Source organism: Eulemur rufifrons, chromosome 15 (assembly GCF_041146395.1).
Source record: "Eulemur rufifrons isolate Redbay chromosome 15, OSU_ERuf_1, whole genome shotgun sequence".
NCBI classification, from domain to species: domain Eukaryota; kingdom Metazoa; phylum Chordata; class Mammalia; order Primates; family Lemuridae; genus Eulemur; species Eulemur rufifrons.
Genome location: NC_090997.1, coordinates 32,285,438 through 32,303,570, shown reverse-complemented (window position 1 = coordinate 32,303,570; position 18,133 = coordinate 32,285,438). Strand labels below are relative to the sequence as shown.

The 18,133-nt window shown below is 34.1% G+C and overlaps 1 protein-coding gene across 3 annotated transcripts in view; it reads right to left on the bottom strand.

Moving 5' to 3' along the window:
• SMAP1 (small ArfGAP 1) overlaps positions 1-18,133 on the bottom strand; it is a 157,970-nt gene that overhangs the window by 103,390 nt on the left and 36,447 nt on the right. For all 3 annotated transcript variants that reach the window (XM_069489016.1, XM_069489018.1, XM_069489017.1), the window contains exon 2: positions 9,580-9,713. In XM_069489016.1, coding sequence (XP_069345117.1) covers positions 9,580-9,713 — 134 coding nt within the window. The remainder of the gene's footprint in view (positions 1-9,579; positions 9,714-18,133) is intronic.

Below are 18,133 nucleotides of genomic sequence, written 5' to 3'. Positions count from 1 at the left end.
CAGAAAAAAATAGAGAATAGCTTGATAGAAAAACTAAAAACTTATGTAATATTTACAACAAAACTAGAAAAATAGACTATCCCCACAAACCCCAAAATGCTATCAGGTAGGGACAAATCACTAACAACCACCAGACCTGCCTGATGCCTTCAACTAATGGGGGGTCTTAAGGATCTGAGAACTAAACACCAAAATAGTCAAAGAGATATACAAACTGGGAATCACAGTGAACCAATCTGAGAAAGGTACATGAAGTTGAAAAGGATTTTTACTCAGTCCAATAGCAAATAAATGCAAACAGTCCATGATAAGCTCAGAATGTGGGAAAACATTCTAGTCCCTGTGAACTCCCATATCTAACAACCAAGTCTCCCTTCTAGGACAGGGCCCCAAACTGAGAAAAAAAACTTCCCAGGAGCTGTCAAAATTGAGCAGGGCAGGTAAAAGTGGGAGAAGGAAACAGAGCAAAAAGTCTCAGAAAAAAAGTGGCCTTGTTTTTTTAGAACTACATGAAAACAATTAAAGTTAGAAAAGCTAACTTAAATGTCACTTCCTCCTAAAAGTAAAAGAAAACTGATGTCACATAAAAATGATCAACACAAAGAATCAAGGTCAAATCTTACAAAAGGTTGTAAGATAAAAAAAAAAAAAAGAATAAGAAGCAGAATAACATCTCTACAATGAAACCACAATAGAAAAAATATGCCCACAAAATAGATGAAAACTGTAACCTACTAATTCAGAACAAATTAAAAGATATATGTGGTATCAAATTAGTTTAAAGACATGGGCAAGTTATGAAAAAAAAGCACCAAATTAGAAATTAGAAAATTAAAAACACTTAGAATTAAAATGACAGAACTCAGGAAAGAATTAGAAATAAAAGAAAAATATTTCAGAAATAAATACTAAATAAAATTAAATATGATAAAAAATAAACATAACAAATAATGACCTAAGAAAAATGGAGAGCCAAAAGAAGGAAAAAAATTTTAGTAAGAAAAATAATGGAAAGGATCCAAGAGAAGGTGACAGGTAAGAGGAGTCACTGAAGAAGAAAACAAAAATAATGAAACAGAATATTAAAAACAGTAATTCAAAAAACTTCACTGAAATAATGTGAAACTACATACTGAAGGTATATACCACATGTAGGTATTTCTTGTCTAAAAGAAACTCACTTTATGTTTAAAGTTATAGGTAGGTTAAACATAAAAGCATGGCAGAAAGTATATCATGCAAATATTAAGCAAAAGAAATCTGCAGTGGCTACTGGCAAATGCATAAAAACTATTATACATCTATACAACTGCTATGTAATGAAAAGATAATTGAGCCAGTTATGTCATTTTAAATTTTCTAAAAGCCTCATTAAAAAAAATTAATTTTGATAATATATTTTATTTACTAGATCTTTCTCCTCTGCAGAACTCACATGCAAAACATAATAAACTTATCTCACCTTCATCTAGAGACTTAAAAATTAATGTCATGAAAATTTTTTTGGTAACAAATTGATTATCTATTACTAATTACCAACAGCTAAGACAAAACCCAGGAGAAAGTATCAAAGCAATAAATTCTTTGACCCTGCTCCAAATAACACAAACCCACATGACTTATGTAAAATTAAATTCCAACTGCCTATCAATATTCTAGCTTCTCTCTAGTTCTAGGTTTTTATTTTTTAAAGATGGCAGAGATACCATACAGAAATGTTGAATCGACTGAAAGTCATTTTATTTGAAAAATTAATATGCTTTTAAATGATAAAATTTAACTTTACCTGAAATATACTGTCAGAGAGTCAAAGAATAGAAAATTTCTTTAATGTATTTAACCACTTTTATCCCTTTCCTCTTATAATCCTTTACATCTCAATTTTGCCTTTGAACATGAGGACAACATGACCACTAACATAAGAAGTATCTGTAATCTTAGTTGCTTTTTTAAGCTAGTGAAGTATTTAAGGTATCTATCAATATTGTTTTGCCTATTCACTCTGTATTTGGCCTGATTAAGAATTCAAGTTGAAGCCTCAGAATAAAGCAAAGTTTACTGATGATAACTGGTGAAAACTCATGATTTTGGCTTCCGTAAGAAAAATTTTTTTCTAAGAAAGAGCAAAAATTTAAGTTAAGACAAGCAGTCAATACTATCACATAACTATTGCTAAGTTAAGCTAAAGGCTATCTCATAGTAGCTTTTCTAGGAATAACTAGGTTATAATACAAATCTATGTCCATTTAGCTAGTGATTTTTTTCTTAGAAAATATAAACAGCAAAAGTGTGCCTAAAAACATTTCTTTCAGATTCAGAAAGAACATCTGTATTTTAGATTTAACCTGAGAATCTTGTCACATTCTTTTATCAAAGAGTACTGAAAATTTTTATGCTCTGAGGTTGAATTTGATTTTTGGAAAAGTTGAATGACATCATTAAGTGTGATATGATTTTTATTCAAAGGCAAGTAATGAAAATGTTTTCTGAACTGCTGTGGTGAACTAAAGTGGACTGAGTACACGACTAAAAAAATCATAAGAATACGAGAGACTTCAGAGTCATCTAAACTTCTCCCCAACTGCCCACTGAATGCTTATATCCCAGCTATACATTTCCAAGTGGTTGTCCAGCCTCTTTACAAACCATTCCAGCAATCTTTAACTCACTACCTTTCAAGGCAAATGTAATTTCATTTTTGGATGGTTTGAAATAGTGGAAAATACTGCCTTTCTAGTACTTGCATATTTACCTTGGAACTTCCACATGCTAGCTTAAGTTATATTCCCTAAGGCTGCTGTATTTTTGAAATTTGAAAAGTATACAGGAACATAGGAAGAAAATGACAGAGATCAACAAATGAAAAAAGACACTATATAAAAAATACAGGATAAATGGGTGGAGGACCCGCAAATGCTTCATGTTTTTTTCCCTACATTCCCCACTCATTGCTGAGGATAGTAGGCATTAATTCACAGAATTGTATCAAACCAAAGACTGATCTCAGCATGCCATTAAAAAAAATTAAGTACATATTGTATTCCTAGCACAGTGGTAGCCATTACAAGGACTACAAAGACATATATGGCAAAATTCTTAATTGCTGGAAACTTACAACTTAGTTAAACAGACATTTGCAAAGGTAAGTTAAAATATACAAAACAAATGAACACACCATCAGATTTTCAGCACAAAGAGCTGTCTGGATATAGCCAGCTATATGTTGTAAAGCATCCGAAGTAAGGGCAAAAGACAAAGGATAGGCCGGGCGCGGTGGCTCACGCCTGTAATCCTAGCACTCTGGGAGGCCGAGGTGGGCGGATCGTTTGAGCTCAGAAGTTCGAGACCAGCCTGAGCAAGAGCGAGACCCCATCTCTACTAAAAATAGAAAGAAATTATATGGACAGCTAAAAATATATATAGAAAAAAAATTAGCCGGGCATGGTGGTGCATGCCTGTAGTCCCAGCTACTCGGGAGGCTGAGACAGGAGGATCGCTTGAGCTCAGGAGTTTGAGGTTGCTGTGAGCTAGGCTGACGCCACGGCACTCACTCTAGCCTGGGCAACAGAGTGAGACTCTGTCTCAAAAAAAAAAAAAAAAAAAAAGACAAAGGATAAAACCAGAAGGCAGAGGAATTTGAATACCAATTTAATGAAAATACAATGTTTATGATTCTCATAGAAGAACCAATGCAAATCTCTTAGAATAGAAGTAAAATGATCAAAGCAGTGTTCTAGGAAGAGTACTCTGGATATGCTCTGTAAAATAAGATGGAGGTGACAGTGATGATGACATCAGGAATAAGATAAAGCCCTGGACATGGTAGGAGAAATAAGAATGGAAAGCAGCAGAAACAACATGAGAATTAAGAACTGATAGAATACAAGTTTTTAAGATTAACTGGTCAATGACATTTGCTAAGGAAGAAAAAGCCAATCTGGACAACTAGCTCATTTTAATTTTAGATTTGTCAAATTGCAAGTAAAATAAAGATATCTACTAATCTCACCATTTAATGCTATGCATTAATAACTATAACTATAGCCAAAACTTCCCACAGTTAAAAACACTGTAACAATTTCATAAATTCTTGTTTCCTATTTCCATGTGGAATATATGGGAGAGGAGGGGTTGATTAATGCTGCTATATAGAGCAGTAACTAATTCTGATATTCAACTTTTTATTCTATCCAAATGTATAATGTTATTTGCAAAAAAAAAAAAAAAAAAAATCAATCCTTGGTCATAGCTATTGCTTTCTCTTAACTTCTGTCATTCTCTTAACATTCTATCATTAACAGCCAGCTTTCTTTGCAAAGAATTTTTCATAAAGCAAGAAGATTTTTAATTACTTCATAAGAGTTACTGAATATACAAAGATGAGTAGAAAATGTAAAACCATGTTGAGATTCCAGGGCCATGAAATCAATCTGACTAGCTAACTCTAGCCTCACAGAACATACAATTAAAATGGATACAAGAGAAAATTACCAATCATTTCATGCCAATGACAAATCCATCAATACCAAAGGACTCTAATAAGCAATCTGAAAAAAGGACAATTCACTGTCCTACTGGGAGTCACTACTGGCAAAACAGAAAAGAAGCATCTGCACAGAAAAATTACAACTGAATCCATGAGAGTAAATGAGTTTTTCTACGGAGAAAGGCAAAAAGAACAAAAATGCTAAAAACAAAACTGCAGAAAATCTCCAAGTAAAAGAGAAAAGCAGAAAAAGAAATAAAAAAATATACAAACTAAATAAACAGAATAAAAGATGTGGGAGAGTAATTTTGTTCCTTTACAAAGGAAAAAAAAGGCTTCAAGAAGGCAGCGGTTAGTATCAAGTAAAGCAGAAAGATCAAGGAAGAGAAGGATGGAGAGTTGGATTTGGCCAGTAGGGGGAATGGTGGGAATAGAAATGAGTTAGCAGAGGCAAAAGTAAGGTAAAGAAATGAAACAGCAGTGAAAGACCTTCCTCAAGAAACTCAAGTGTTACAAATAAGAGGTAGTCACTAGAAAGACAGTGGCTGGCACATTATGAATACTTAATACATGTTTATTATACATGTTTATTGACTTAACAAGGAAACGAATAGCCAAGTCAAGACATGTATATTGAGAGAAAGAGGGGTATGAGGGAGACTTTTTTCTGAAACAAGGAATGAGGAAACACATTTCAAGGAAGAAGAAAGTTTCGAAATGCCTCAAAGTGAATCTAATTATTCCAAATTAGGTGGAAAAGTGGGAAGGAAACCTGGAAATGAAAATACAGGCAAAGAAACTAGTAACCATTAATTTCCTCCATTCTTGCCCCTTAGTCAAAGTAGAAATATTCAGAGGTTGAATAAACAGAAAATAAGAGGGAGGAAAGCTCTTATCTCTTGCTGCAATAATAAACCAGGTTGTGAAAAGAGGTGGGTTTAAAGATGCTTTCCTTCTAGCCAAAATGGAGTCAGAGCTAAAGTAAAAATGGTAAAGATACAAACAGAGGGAGTGAAAATATCTATAAAATGTTGAAGGCAAGGTCACTAAGGAAGGTTAAGTCATATGGCTACAGAGACTGGACAATTTCAAATGTAAAGTTCCCCAAAATATATTTTATAAATGAATAAATTGTAATTGAGTAGTCTTGATGTTTCCAAGAAAATACTAAGTACCACATCAATAAATGACACTAGCAAACATTAAACAAAAAGACTATATGGGAAGATTACTAGAAGATTTACAGAAACATAAAGTATTAAAAGTGGTCAAAAGTTATCAAGCTAAATTTACCAAATATATGAAGTGTATTTTCCATTATGGTCAAGGTCTCATTAAAAGGTTTTATTCAATAGCACAAATTTCAAGTGAGCTAAGAAATTTGGAAGTATATGTTCCTCTACAATAAAAATAAGGCATTAATTTTTATAGAAAAACAAGTTCAATACAGACATTTAAAAAGCTAAAATGTACCTCTCTAAATCTACTAAAATAAAAATAAATGAAAATATTAAAATGAATAATTAAGAATTCTTAAATAATGGGAGAAAAATTAAGAAAATGGTAATCAAGACCTGGTGTTAATGAATCAGTACAAAATAAAAGATAAAAACTATAGTATTTATAAAAGTATAAAAAATTTGTTCCTTTCCAAAAATTTGAGACAATAAACCCAAGATCAAAGACATTTAATCTGTCCATGAACTACATTAAAATAAAGAATTTTTGGATTTTTTAAGGTGTTTAACTTTATTTCTATGTTAACAAAAATCAAAGTAAGTTTTGGTAAATAAATTATTTTCTTTTAAAAATAAGCATGCAGCAATTCTAACATAGTTATACATATGGCAGATCCCCTAAAAATTGACAAACACACACAACATACACGAAACTGATAAAAATATGGTACATATAATATCAGTTTATAAGTAACCTTAAGGGAAAACTTAGTAGTTACATTTTACAGAATCATACATTACACAAAAAGAACATTTTTATTTAATAGCTTGACTGGGTTCAGAGATGAAATCACATTTCCACATTTACTAACAAAATCTTTAAAAAAAACAGAATTAACCAAAACTAAGTATCATCTCTAAAAATGAGAAACACGATTATCATGAAATGCTGGGGGTGATGGCAGGGGAAGACATAGGGTAAAACTATGTGCAGCAAAAAACTGTTTCCCTTACTTCTATAAATAAATACCTCCAAAGCATTTTTATAGCAAAAAATTATTATAAAATATGTAAATATGGAATACTACATCACACTGTGATCATCACTTTTCCTAATTTGAATTAAGAGTCCAAGTGAACAGGAACAGCTTCCAAAAGATAGGCATTTCAATGTATGTATAATAAAACTACCCTAAAGGGCTAAAAATCAATGTAATGTTTGCCCCTGCAGGACTTGACTGGAAATTGGCATAAGGGAACTTTCTAGGGTGACAGAAATACTCTATCTTCAGTGGGGTGTTGGTAACACTGTATAGACATTTGCCAAGACTCAAAGAACTCACTGAGATCTGTGAATTGTTCTTTCTGTAATTATGCCTCAATTAGGATGGAAGGCAGGGAAGGGAAGGGAAGGGAAGGAAGGAAGGGAAGGGAGGAAAGGGAGGGGGGAAGAGAGGAGAGGGAGGGAGCCAGCCAGCCAGACAGACAAGGTATAAATAGAGTTAGATTATATGAAACATACCTACAACAAAAGGAAATAGGATATGCTTAAACCTGAATGAGGAGCAACTTCAATAGAAAATTCTGTAATTAACTAACTATTCATCTCAAAATGCCTTAACATCCAATACTACCAAAAATGAAATAATTGTTTTTGGTAAATATTCTCAAAAAGAAATTCATTTATACTCAATAATACCATACAATGGATCAATTTGTTTCTTTACTGAGTAGTAAATTTAGCAACCAATTCATCACAATATATTAATACTAACTAGGAGGCTAAATTGCTTGAGATCAGAAAGATATTCGAGGTAGCAATACTGAGGGTTTTACATAATGAATAAATAAACTAATACTACTACTAACAAGCTAGCATTTACTGAGTGTTTAAAATGTGCCAGGTACTATCCTAAATTAACTCAATTTATTTGATACTCTCAGCAACCTATAAAAGGAGGCAATATTACTATTCTCATTTCACAAATGAAGAAACTGAGGCACCCTGAGGTTAAGTATCACACAGATCTACTGGCAGTCTACCTCTGGAGATAAACTTCTTAATCACTTTGTTCTACTGCCTCTCTAGAGTCAGCTGCCTTGAATTTTTCTAGGCTGAAATAAAGATTGTCCTCTACAGTTTGGAATTTGAGAGTTTTCACCAATTACACATTTATGTTGCAGGACAATTTGTAAACAACTCTGGCTTTGTTTGCAAGAACTCAGGGCCTACCACAAAAATACCGGATGGTCAATCTATGTGATTAGGGTTCTCTATTTTTTTTTTAACATGAAACTTTATTGTCTACTCATTGGATTTCTGGGTACACCCTAACTTTATTTCTCATCATGGCACATCTCAAAGAGGTGGTCTGTGGAATATAGGAGAGCTAGACACAGCATTCTCTGGTGATAAGTACTAATCATAAAGTTTTGCATGGTAAAATAATAATTCCTATTTCAAGAATTTGACAGGTGAAACCAAACAATATTCAAATACAATTTCAAATATTGTATATTACTTAATAATTACTTTTAAAATTCTTATATTTTTAATAATCCAATATCTTGCCATGTTCCTGTAACCTATTCCAAAGAAAAACCAGTGAACTCTGACTGGAAAGTTCTGCTCTAAGCTATACAGTTATCCATCTCAAATAACTTGCTATTTAACTGCTCTTAACAACTAAGTTGAGAAAAATAGTATTTCTGAACTGAATTGTTAAAGGATTCCATGTTTTATCCTTAGTTTGAAATGAATGATTGATTAAAAAGGTAAGACACTTTAGTCTTGAGTGTTTTGTATCTCCATAACTCATTATAAATACCAAATTATATTGTCAAGCTACACCTCATATTTTCTTGAAAAAAACTTGCAACATCAAGACATCTGTTACCACATTTGCTACAGAGATACTAAGAACACAGCCTCATATGAAGTGTTTGAAAAGCTCTGCTTCTTTGATATAACTAGTGTATTTTCTCTTCAAGGATCCTGAAAGTACAGAAAGGATATTTCCTTTTATTCCCTAGCCAGCAAAAAGCTCAAAAACTAATTTAAGATGAAACTAAATAAATTATGCTTGACTTTATAGCCTGAAGATCTCGATTCTGTTCTTTCTACCCTTACCTCAAGGAACCCATGCAAATATGGGGGTTGTTTTTTTTCTGATTCTGAGGTATGTACACATATCACTGAGTTTCAACCACATATATTTATGTATTCAGCACTTCGCAATGACTGAAAGTAATTTCAAAAGAGCATAAGAAAAAGTAGTGTAATTTCACTGTAAATTACAAAATAAGACCAGTAGAAGTAATCATTTTTACATTAGCAGCCAGCCTGAAGGATTAGAAAGTAAGATTTTGAAAATTTAGGAGTGTCATACTAGAAAAATGACAAACCTTTAAAACTACAAATTTATTTCCAACGTAGCTAAACCATTATAAACAAATCTAGATTGGTCATAAGAATATTTGCTCACTAGGCTTGTCTTCCAGCTACTAGGCCCTGTTTGAAAACCAAGAACACCTCTGTACAGAATAGAAATCCTCCAAGTCAGTTTTTAGGCTGAGGTGGTTTTTTTCTTTATCGTTACTCAGGCTCCCTCTACTGACAAGAAAATTAAACAAACTATGGAATTATATCGGCAATTTATATTACAAAGAGTATTTTTTAAATACTTCAAAATCAACATTTCAGGTAAAACAGATTAAAAACTTACTTTACTGTAGACCCAAAAAGAAATAAACATCTGTAAATTGACAATTCAAATAACATTTAAATTTTATATGTGGCATATGCTATTTCAATATACAGTACTATTTATTCAATGTTAGTCCTTAGATGCAAGGGTTAAATATTTTTAAATAATTTTAAATATTTTAATAATTTCTTAGTAAGGTAATGTCTACCTGTATCTGTTCCGGTGTCCATTGGTCTAGGTTGACTGATTTGACCCTGGATATATGAACCCCAAGATTTCTATGAATTCCAGCACATCTGATGCAAATAAACACACCAATATTCCAGGAAGCCCATCGGGGACCTAATTAAGGAGAAGAAACAAACAAACCAAAAAAGCAAGTATTAAAAACTAAAATAAGAACCAGGACAACATATTAGAAGTATTCTGGTCCTTATACAATTATAATGGAAGTGTACAAAAATCACACGTACAAATTTTCAAATGGTACTGGCAGCAGCTTGCTAAGAAGACATGTCTTGGCAACCCTCAAGAACCTTAATGATTTTACTAATTGTGCTTTCCTAGAAACTTTAACCAAAATCTGTCTAAGATTTTAAAACTAATTCATGTAAACCGTTCACTCAGCACATTTGAACCAGGAGTAGTAATATCCCATAATAAAAGGTAATTTCTTTATTAAATATGAGATATTGCTTTAAAAATTAACAAAAATCAAAGATTTTTATTTTTAAAAAATAAAATGTAGAAATAAGAAAAAGACAAGCAACCAAAAAGAAAAAGGGCAAAAAGATATAAATGGGTGATTTACAGAAGAAATATATGACCAATAAACATGAAAGAAGAAATACATAACCAATAAACATGAAAGAAGAAATACATAACCAATAAACATGAAAGCATACACAATCTCACTGGTAATTAGGGAAATGCCCTTTAAAACTACAGTGACCTCCATTTTGCACCCAACATATTGGGAAAGAATTTTTTAAATCTATTAGTACTAAGTATTCGCAAGGATGAAAAACGATGTGGTCTGCTTCAAAAAGCCTTATGTCAACATGGCTAAATTTCAAATATAACACTGAGATTAAGAAAGGTTACAGATGAATACATACAGTATGAAACCATTTATTGAAGTTGAAAAATATATAAAATAATAGCATACTGCATATTAATTAAAAGTATCTACAAGTGTCATGAAACTGAGATAGGCAACTAATGGTGAGGAAAGAGGATCAGGGAAAAGTCCATCATGGCTTGGAGAGCACTAGTTAAAATTAACTTCCTGAGTTGGTAGTAAGAATACAAACTTTTGTTTTAGTAACACATAATATGCATACATGAACTGAGATGTGCTATAAAATGTTAGTTCTTTGGGTCATGGTCAAACAATTCTGGAAAACACTGTCAAAAAACTCATATATATACATATACATATATATATATATATATATGAGAGAATACAAGCCTTAGCTATACTATTTTTCATACTTTTGAATGTATTCTCTCATCATAATTTTAAATTTTCTTACAAGTATTTTCACATATTGCTTGTATAATTAAAAAAATAAAAATGGAAAAGTAAAATATTTGGAAATTATGTCAAATATTCAGAAGCTTATACCTAACAGACTTCTATAAATTACTTCATTATGAAAAAATATATATAGTATGATATATCAATAAAAATCAAGTTTTAAAATGCAGGCTTCTATTTCATGTACATACTTTTCATCTAAAGGTGACAGTTATGCTACAAAACATTAAAGCCAGTAGTTAAAATATGGTAAAACTAAACATACGCCCCCTCCAAATTCCTTAATTACACAGAAGATAAAGCATTTATATACAACTTATCCCAAAATATCCTACTTTTTAATTTGAGAAATGACATCTATAAACTGACAGACATACATCTGGGACATCTATGGCTACTCCAGATAGAGCTGCCTCCCCCAGTAACTCTCCGCTGTCTCATGATTTCTAACACTTATAGCCATTTATAACACAGCAATCTGTTTTGAAGCTTACACAAAAATCTAAGGTAAAGAGTTACAAACAGATAAATAGCTGGAGGGTTTAATTATATTAGCATTTAGATCTCAAACTAAGAAAAGTTAAAGAAATGCACAGTGAATTCTAGATCAGTGCCTCTCACACTCTAATGAGTATGAGCATCACCTGGGGATATTATGAAAATACACTCTAATTCTGTAGCCCCCCCACAGAGGCACCTCAGATTCTGTATTCCTAACAAGTTCCCAGCAATGCCCACGCTGCCATCCACAGACCACATTTTGAATAGCAAGGTTCTAGTGCGTTCTTGGCAAAGTCATCAACTCAAATATTCAGCATACTTCCTGATTTGCTTTCATATACTCACCATATTAATAGATTAAATGTGGTGGCAAAAAGAATGGAAATGAAAAAATGTATGAATAACCAGGAAGAACTGACAGGATTTAGTGATAGAAAATACGGTGACAAAGGAGGAGATAGTGACCAAAATTTCTGCAAATTCTACACCTGGGATTTAAAAGTACTTGTGGAGCTAGAAACCCTTGTAGATCTGCTGAATACAGTAAATGACAGTGACACACACTGAGATGAAAATGTCCAGCAGGCAATTAAGAACACAAGACTAAAGTTCAAACTAGAGATACACATATAATCACCTTCTTTAAGCTGGTTACAGTTTTAAGAACAGAAGCGAGAGGGAAAAAAGTGGAATACTAAGTCTTAGGCAGAAAATGAAAACCTGTACAAAATCGGAGGAGGAAATTTTAAAGAACAGGTATTAAAAAACGTCAAATGAGAAGTCAAGAGGAATGGGGCTAGGAAAGAATATCTGGATGTGGTAACTGAGGTAACTGAGAGGTCACAGGTAACTTCATAGAGATTAGGCAGAGTGAAAGGGAGGAAATTCATCCACTCTGAATTCCATTAGTAGATTAAGAGGGAGGGAGGGAATTCACCCATTCTGAGTTCCATTACCAGATTAAACTTTTGCACCATGTTAGTCTCCTACTCCAAATCTTAAACACGGTTTTCTATTTTATTCTGTATTGCTTTCCTGAGCATCTTGATTTTAATGCTTCTTAAACTGACTTTATTTTGCACAACTCCATCTTAAATACTCCAGGAGCCAATAAGAACAGACTAACTGCTTTCCCTTGAATACCATTCAATTATCCAGTGTTGGCACTTTCCTGCACACCATTTCCCTTCCTGGAATGTTCTGCTTGTGACCATACAAATCCTAACCCATATCCAAAGGCCTATCTTCTTAAAGCGTTTCTTTATGACATCACCCCTCCTTTCACCTTTCCTATAAACGTCCATAGCTCATGACACTTTATTGCACACAATATGTCACAATAGGTACCTGGTGGGGTTTTTTTATTTGTAGTTAGTCCTGTCTCTTGAAGTAGATAGTAAATTTCTCATTGGGAAGGCTCTATATGGCCTTCTGCATCACCTATAGTAAGAGAACATGGGCTGTATAATAAAAAATCTGTCAGGTCTGATGATTTAGTCAAATACTCAAGTTCTTTGATTCCTGGAGCAACCTATCTACTATTTTTCAGAACAGAAAAACCAAAAACTGTAGCAAAAATTTCTGTCTTTGGCCGGGCGCGGTGGCTCACGCCTGTAATCCTAGCACTCTGGGAGGCCGAGGTGGGCGGATCATTTGAGCTCAGGAGTTCGAGACCAGCCTGAGCAAGAGCGAGACCCCATCTCTACTAAAAATAGAAAGAAATTATATGGACAGCTAAAAATATATATAGAAAAAATTAGCCGGGCATGGTGGTGCATGCCTGTAGTCCCAGCTACTCGGGAGGCTGAGACAGGAGGATCGCTTGAGCTCAGGAGTTTGAGGTTGCTGTGAGCTAGGCTGACGCCACGGCACTCACTCTAGCCTGGGCAACAGAGTGAGACTCTGTCTCAAAAAAAAAAAAAAAAAATTTCTGTCTTTAATATCACTGTGGCCATTCTTCCTTTTAGTAATGAAGGTCTCTGAGTTTTAGCTAGAAACATGGCTACTCATGTTTCTACACTTCTCAACCTCTCCAGGTAGGAAAGCGTGGCCACATGACCAAGTTCTGGCCAATGGAATGTGAGCAGAAATGATGTGTTTTGCCATTACTTGAATCAGGCCTGTGTTCCTCTGGCCTCTTCCCCTTTTCCATTTGCTGGGAGATGAACCTGCTACCTTGGATCCACATACTAAAGCCCCATGTTCAAGATGACAGAGCTATTCTATCCACACTAGAAAGTTCATCTCCAGACTAATATGAAAGAGAAAATATCTTCTATCCTATATGAGCCACAGTATTTTGGGGTCTTTTTGTTACAGCAGCTAAACCTGTAATCTACCTAATTCAATGTGAATTATATTTGAATGTTTGTAGCCACAAACAACACACCAGAGATTTAATAATCCCTGATTTCAGAGCCAAAATTCTAAAGGGGTTAAAGAATAATAAAACACTTTTTTTTTATCAAACTTGAGTTTTCTAAATTTAATTTAAATCATCAATTATGTATTTTAACCAAAGTATTAAATGAAGAAGATAAAACACAAATCCTGCCTTCATGGTGACTGAACTCTAGTAAATCAGATGATGGCTATAGTATCAAGTACAAATAATCAGGGGACACAGAAGAAAAAATGAAGCTTGGCCAGTGATATTAGTGCAGACTTTGTAAAGCCAGTGGCACTTGATGTGTTATTGAAAGATAGATGCGGCCATGTGAGGTGGCTCATGCCTGTAATCCCAGGTAAGGAGGGAGGCCAAGCAGGGAGGATCATGTGAGGCCAGGAATTTGAGACTGGCCTAAGCAACACAGCAAGATGCATCTCTATAAAAAAATTTAAAAACTAGCCTGGCATGGTGGTATACATCTGTAGTCCTAGCTACCTGGGAGGCTGAACCAGGAGGATCGCTTGAGCCCAGGAGTTCGAGTTTAGAGCAAGTTATGACAGTGCCACTGCACTCCAGCCTGGGCAATGGAGGGAGACTTGTCTCAAAAAATAAATAAATATGAAATGAAATGAAAGAAAATAAAATAGATAAAAATAAAAAGATCTAGTTATAGCAGGTAAAGTCGGAACAAGGTATAAGGACAAGGTACATTCTCCTTAAAATGTACCCCCTCCCATCTTGAACAGTTTTACCTATGCTGTAATATATGGCAAAAAATATATAACATTGCAGTACCTGATTGCTGCTAAGTTTTTTCACTTAAATACTAATTTAAGTTTTAATCTATATGCAACAAAAATTTGTATGGTATCGTGACTAATAATTTTCAGACAGAAATGAAAGATAGTTCTAGGGTACAAAAACCCTATAGAAAGTGGAAAAATGAGGTTGAGTGAATGAAAAATCATTGTAAGTCTAAATAACGTAAAAAAATATTATATATCTAAAAAGCTAACAGGAATTTTACTTATCTCAATATACTTGCCTTGTAGCTTTCACACCATTTGAGAAATAAGATAAAATTGTATGATCTTCTAAGAAAGAATTTCTCTTAATTTCTGATTATCATGATGATATACTACCAAACAAAAACTTCCTTAAGTATTTTTTATAAATAGAAAATAAAATACAATGAGGAATAGAAAACTTAACACTAACTACTAACAGTAATTTCAAGACTTTTAGTTCTTCTGTAATGCCTTCTCCAATACCCCAACAGCGTTTTTTTTTTTTATTTCATCTTACTGTTATGGGGGATACAGAATTGCAGGTTACATACGTTGCCCATGTACCGCCTTTCCCCCCAAGTCAGAGCTCCAGGCATGTCTGTTCCCCAGATAGTGCACGTTGCACCCATCATGTAGGTATATGTCCCTCCCTTCCCCACCCCCCCCTTCCCGAGTCAGTACCTTCAAACATTACCATTCCCCAAACGGTGCGCAATGCACTCATTGTGTAGGCATACACCCATCCCCTCCCCCACCCCCCACCTCAGTCTGATATCCGATTGGTGTCATTCCCAGATGTGTATTTAGGTGATGTTCGGGGAAACCAATTTTCTGGTGAGTACATGTGATGCTTGCTTTTCCATTCTTGGGATACTTCACTTAATATAATGGGTTCCAACTCTCTCCAGGAGAACCATAGAGATGTTGTATCTTCATTATTTCTTATAGCTGAGTAATATTCCGTGGTATACATATACCACAGCTTACTAATCCAATCATGTATTGATGGGCATTTGGGTTGTTTCCACAACTTTGCTATTGTGAATTGTGCTGCTATAAACATTCGGGTACATGTGTCTTTGTTACAGAATGACCTTTTTTCCTTTGGGTATATGCCCAATAATGGGATTGCTGGATCGAATGGCAGGTCTACTTGAATCTGTTTAAGATACCTCCATAATGCTTTCCACAAGGGTTGCACTAGTTTGCAGTCCCACCAGCAGTGTATGAGTGTTCCTGTCTCTCCAAATCCACGCCAACATGTCCAACAGCATTTTTTAAATAACATTTACTACAATGATTTATAGTTAATTGTTTTAGCTGTCTTTTCTGAGAAAACAGTGATCTCTTCAAGAACAGGTACTTTATTTTATAGATCTCCATTATATTCAGTACCAAGCACAAGTCTGGTATAAAAATTTAAGCAGTCTAGCTTACAAATGATAGCTAAGACCATGAGCCCTCTAAGTTACTGTTAACCAAAACTGCTTAGGAGAGTATTTTTAGAGGAAATCACCATCTTACTAAATATGTAACACATCATTCATTGTATTTCCAGATACCACTGTCTAGTTTAATCCTAACAAACATGTGAGATAGGTAATATTACAACCTCATTTTAGAGATTGAGAAACTTAGGCTCAAAACATAAAGAAAAAATGCTAGAAAGCAGGAAAGAATGAACTAAGTAAGACTGTCACACAGGCAGATCTCCAAATGCAACTGTGAATACTTTGTGGCTCCTACTGTGGTAATTCCATCAATCTATTAATAAACACAATTCCCTTAATACCAACTAACTGGTTTTACTCTACTTTGTCAACTTTTTAAAATGCCCAGTCACTTACTATTGAGGCTAATAATAAAAAGATGCAAATAATTTTTTCACCTATCTGGAAGTATCAATCCTTCCCAAATTATCATAAGTTCACTTTATTTCTTTCTTTATAATACCCAAGATTAGAAGCAGTAAGAAATGAATTTGTTTTATTTGCTGGAGAGAGAAACTGCAAAGGATACTAAGGGAACAGAAGAGGACAGCGAAATCAACTGAGATGTAAAAGGTAATTAAGAAAGCATTGTAAGTAGCGCATGCCTAGGGAAAGGGACACACACCAGAGTAGTAGCAGGATTCCAAAGGGAAACTACCTATATCAAAATACTGTCCAGAGTCAAGCATGAAACACGGAAGAAACCCTTTCTCATTCCCTACCACAAGGCCCTTTGTTACTTACCTAAGAGTACTGACTTAGCCCTTCAATACTCATGGTCAGCTATATTATGGGTTGGGTATGGTTGTGGACCACAGGGAGAACCAAGCAACAACCCATGAAAATTTTTAAGTAGTATCACTTAAATCATATAAAAACAAAAACCAGAGCAATAAACTCCAACAATAAATGCTTATTTAAAAAATCAAAATAGTATCCACCAACTTTGTTGTCAAAAATCTTAACATATCACGAGGTCAATATAAGAACAGAATGATAAAGTTTGGTGCCTCTCCTTCTCTTTTAGTGTTTCTAATTATCCCCTTATCCAAAAATTTTCTTCTCTTCCTAACCACCAAGTGCTATCATTCTCCCCTACTCAAGCCTTCATTCCTTGGGAGAAATGCCAAACTTCCATACTTCATACAATGATAATGGACCTTAAGTTTATAAAGTAATTACCCACTGAAGGCAACATAATAGCTCTTCTACAAAGAAAGACCCAGGTTTGAATCAGACACTTAAGCTACGGAACCATAGACAAATTATATGGCCTCTCTAAACCTCAGTTTCCACAAATAAAAAATAGGGAGAGTTCACCTACACTTTGTAGGGTCCCTCAAAATTAAAGAGCATGAAGCATATAAGCACCTACCACAAAGTAAGAACACTGTACCTGTCAACTCCCCTTTTATTCACAAAGCCACCCTATCACTCCTTAAACATTTCAAGTAATAGAACGTTCCCTTCTTGCAGCCTACTCCAATGGTATGCAGTTATATCTGTTAGAAAAGTCTCTTTTAAATTGATGTAAAAGAGTTCAAAGGAGGAAAAGAGCATGATGAGCTAAAGGAGTTGGTGACAATTTTATTCAAAAACACCTTCATGAATGCAGTATAACTTTGAACTGGGCCTGGAAAGATGGACAAGATCTGGATGAGCAGAAATGACTTAGAAGCTTAATTGTTCATTAATTCAGTGGCTCACTGTTAGCAGGAATATGCTGAATGCTTACTATGTGCCAAGAACTTTCTAGCTATCCAGCAGGGAAATAAAACAGATAACAGTCCCTGCCATCATGAACTCTACATTCCAATGGAGCAAGACAAAGAGACAAACAAGTTATTAATAGATATTTGTCTTTAGATTCCTACTCAATAGCAATTTCAGTTTGAAGTGAAAAATTAAATAATTAATATCTCCATATATTAGAACTGGTGTTTTTAAAAAGTCTTTTAAAAAAAGGCAGAAACTGTCAGCTAAAATGACATTATAAATTAGTCATAGAGTCCAACTACTTTCTTGTCTAACTCCATTTAATGTCTTTGAGATCA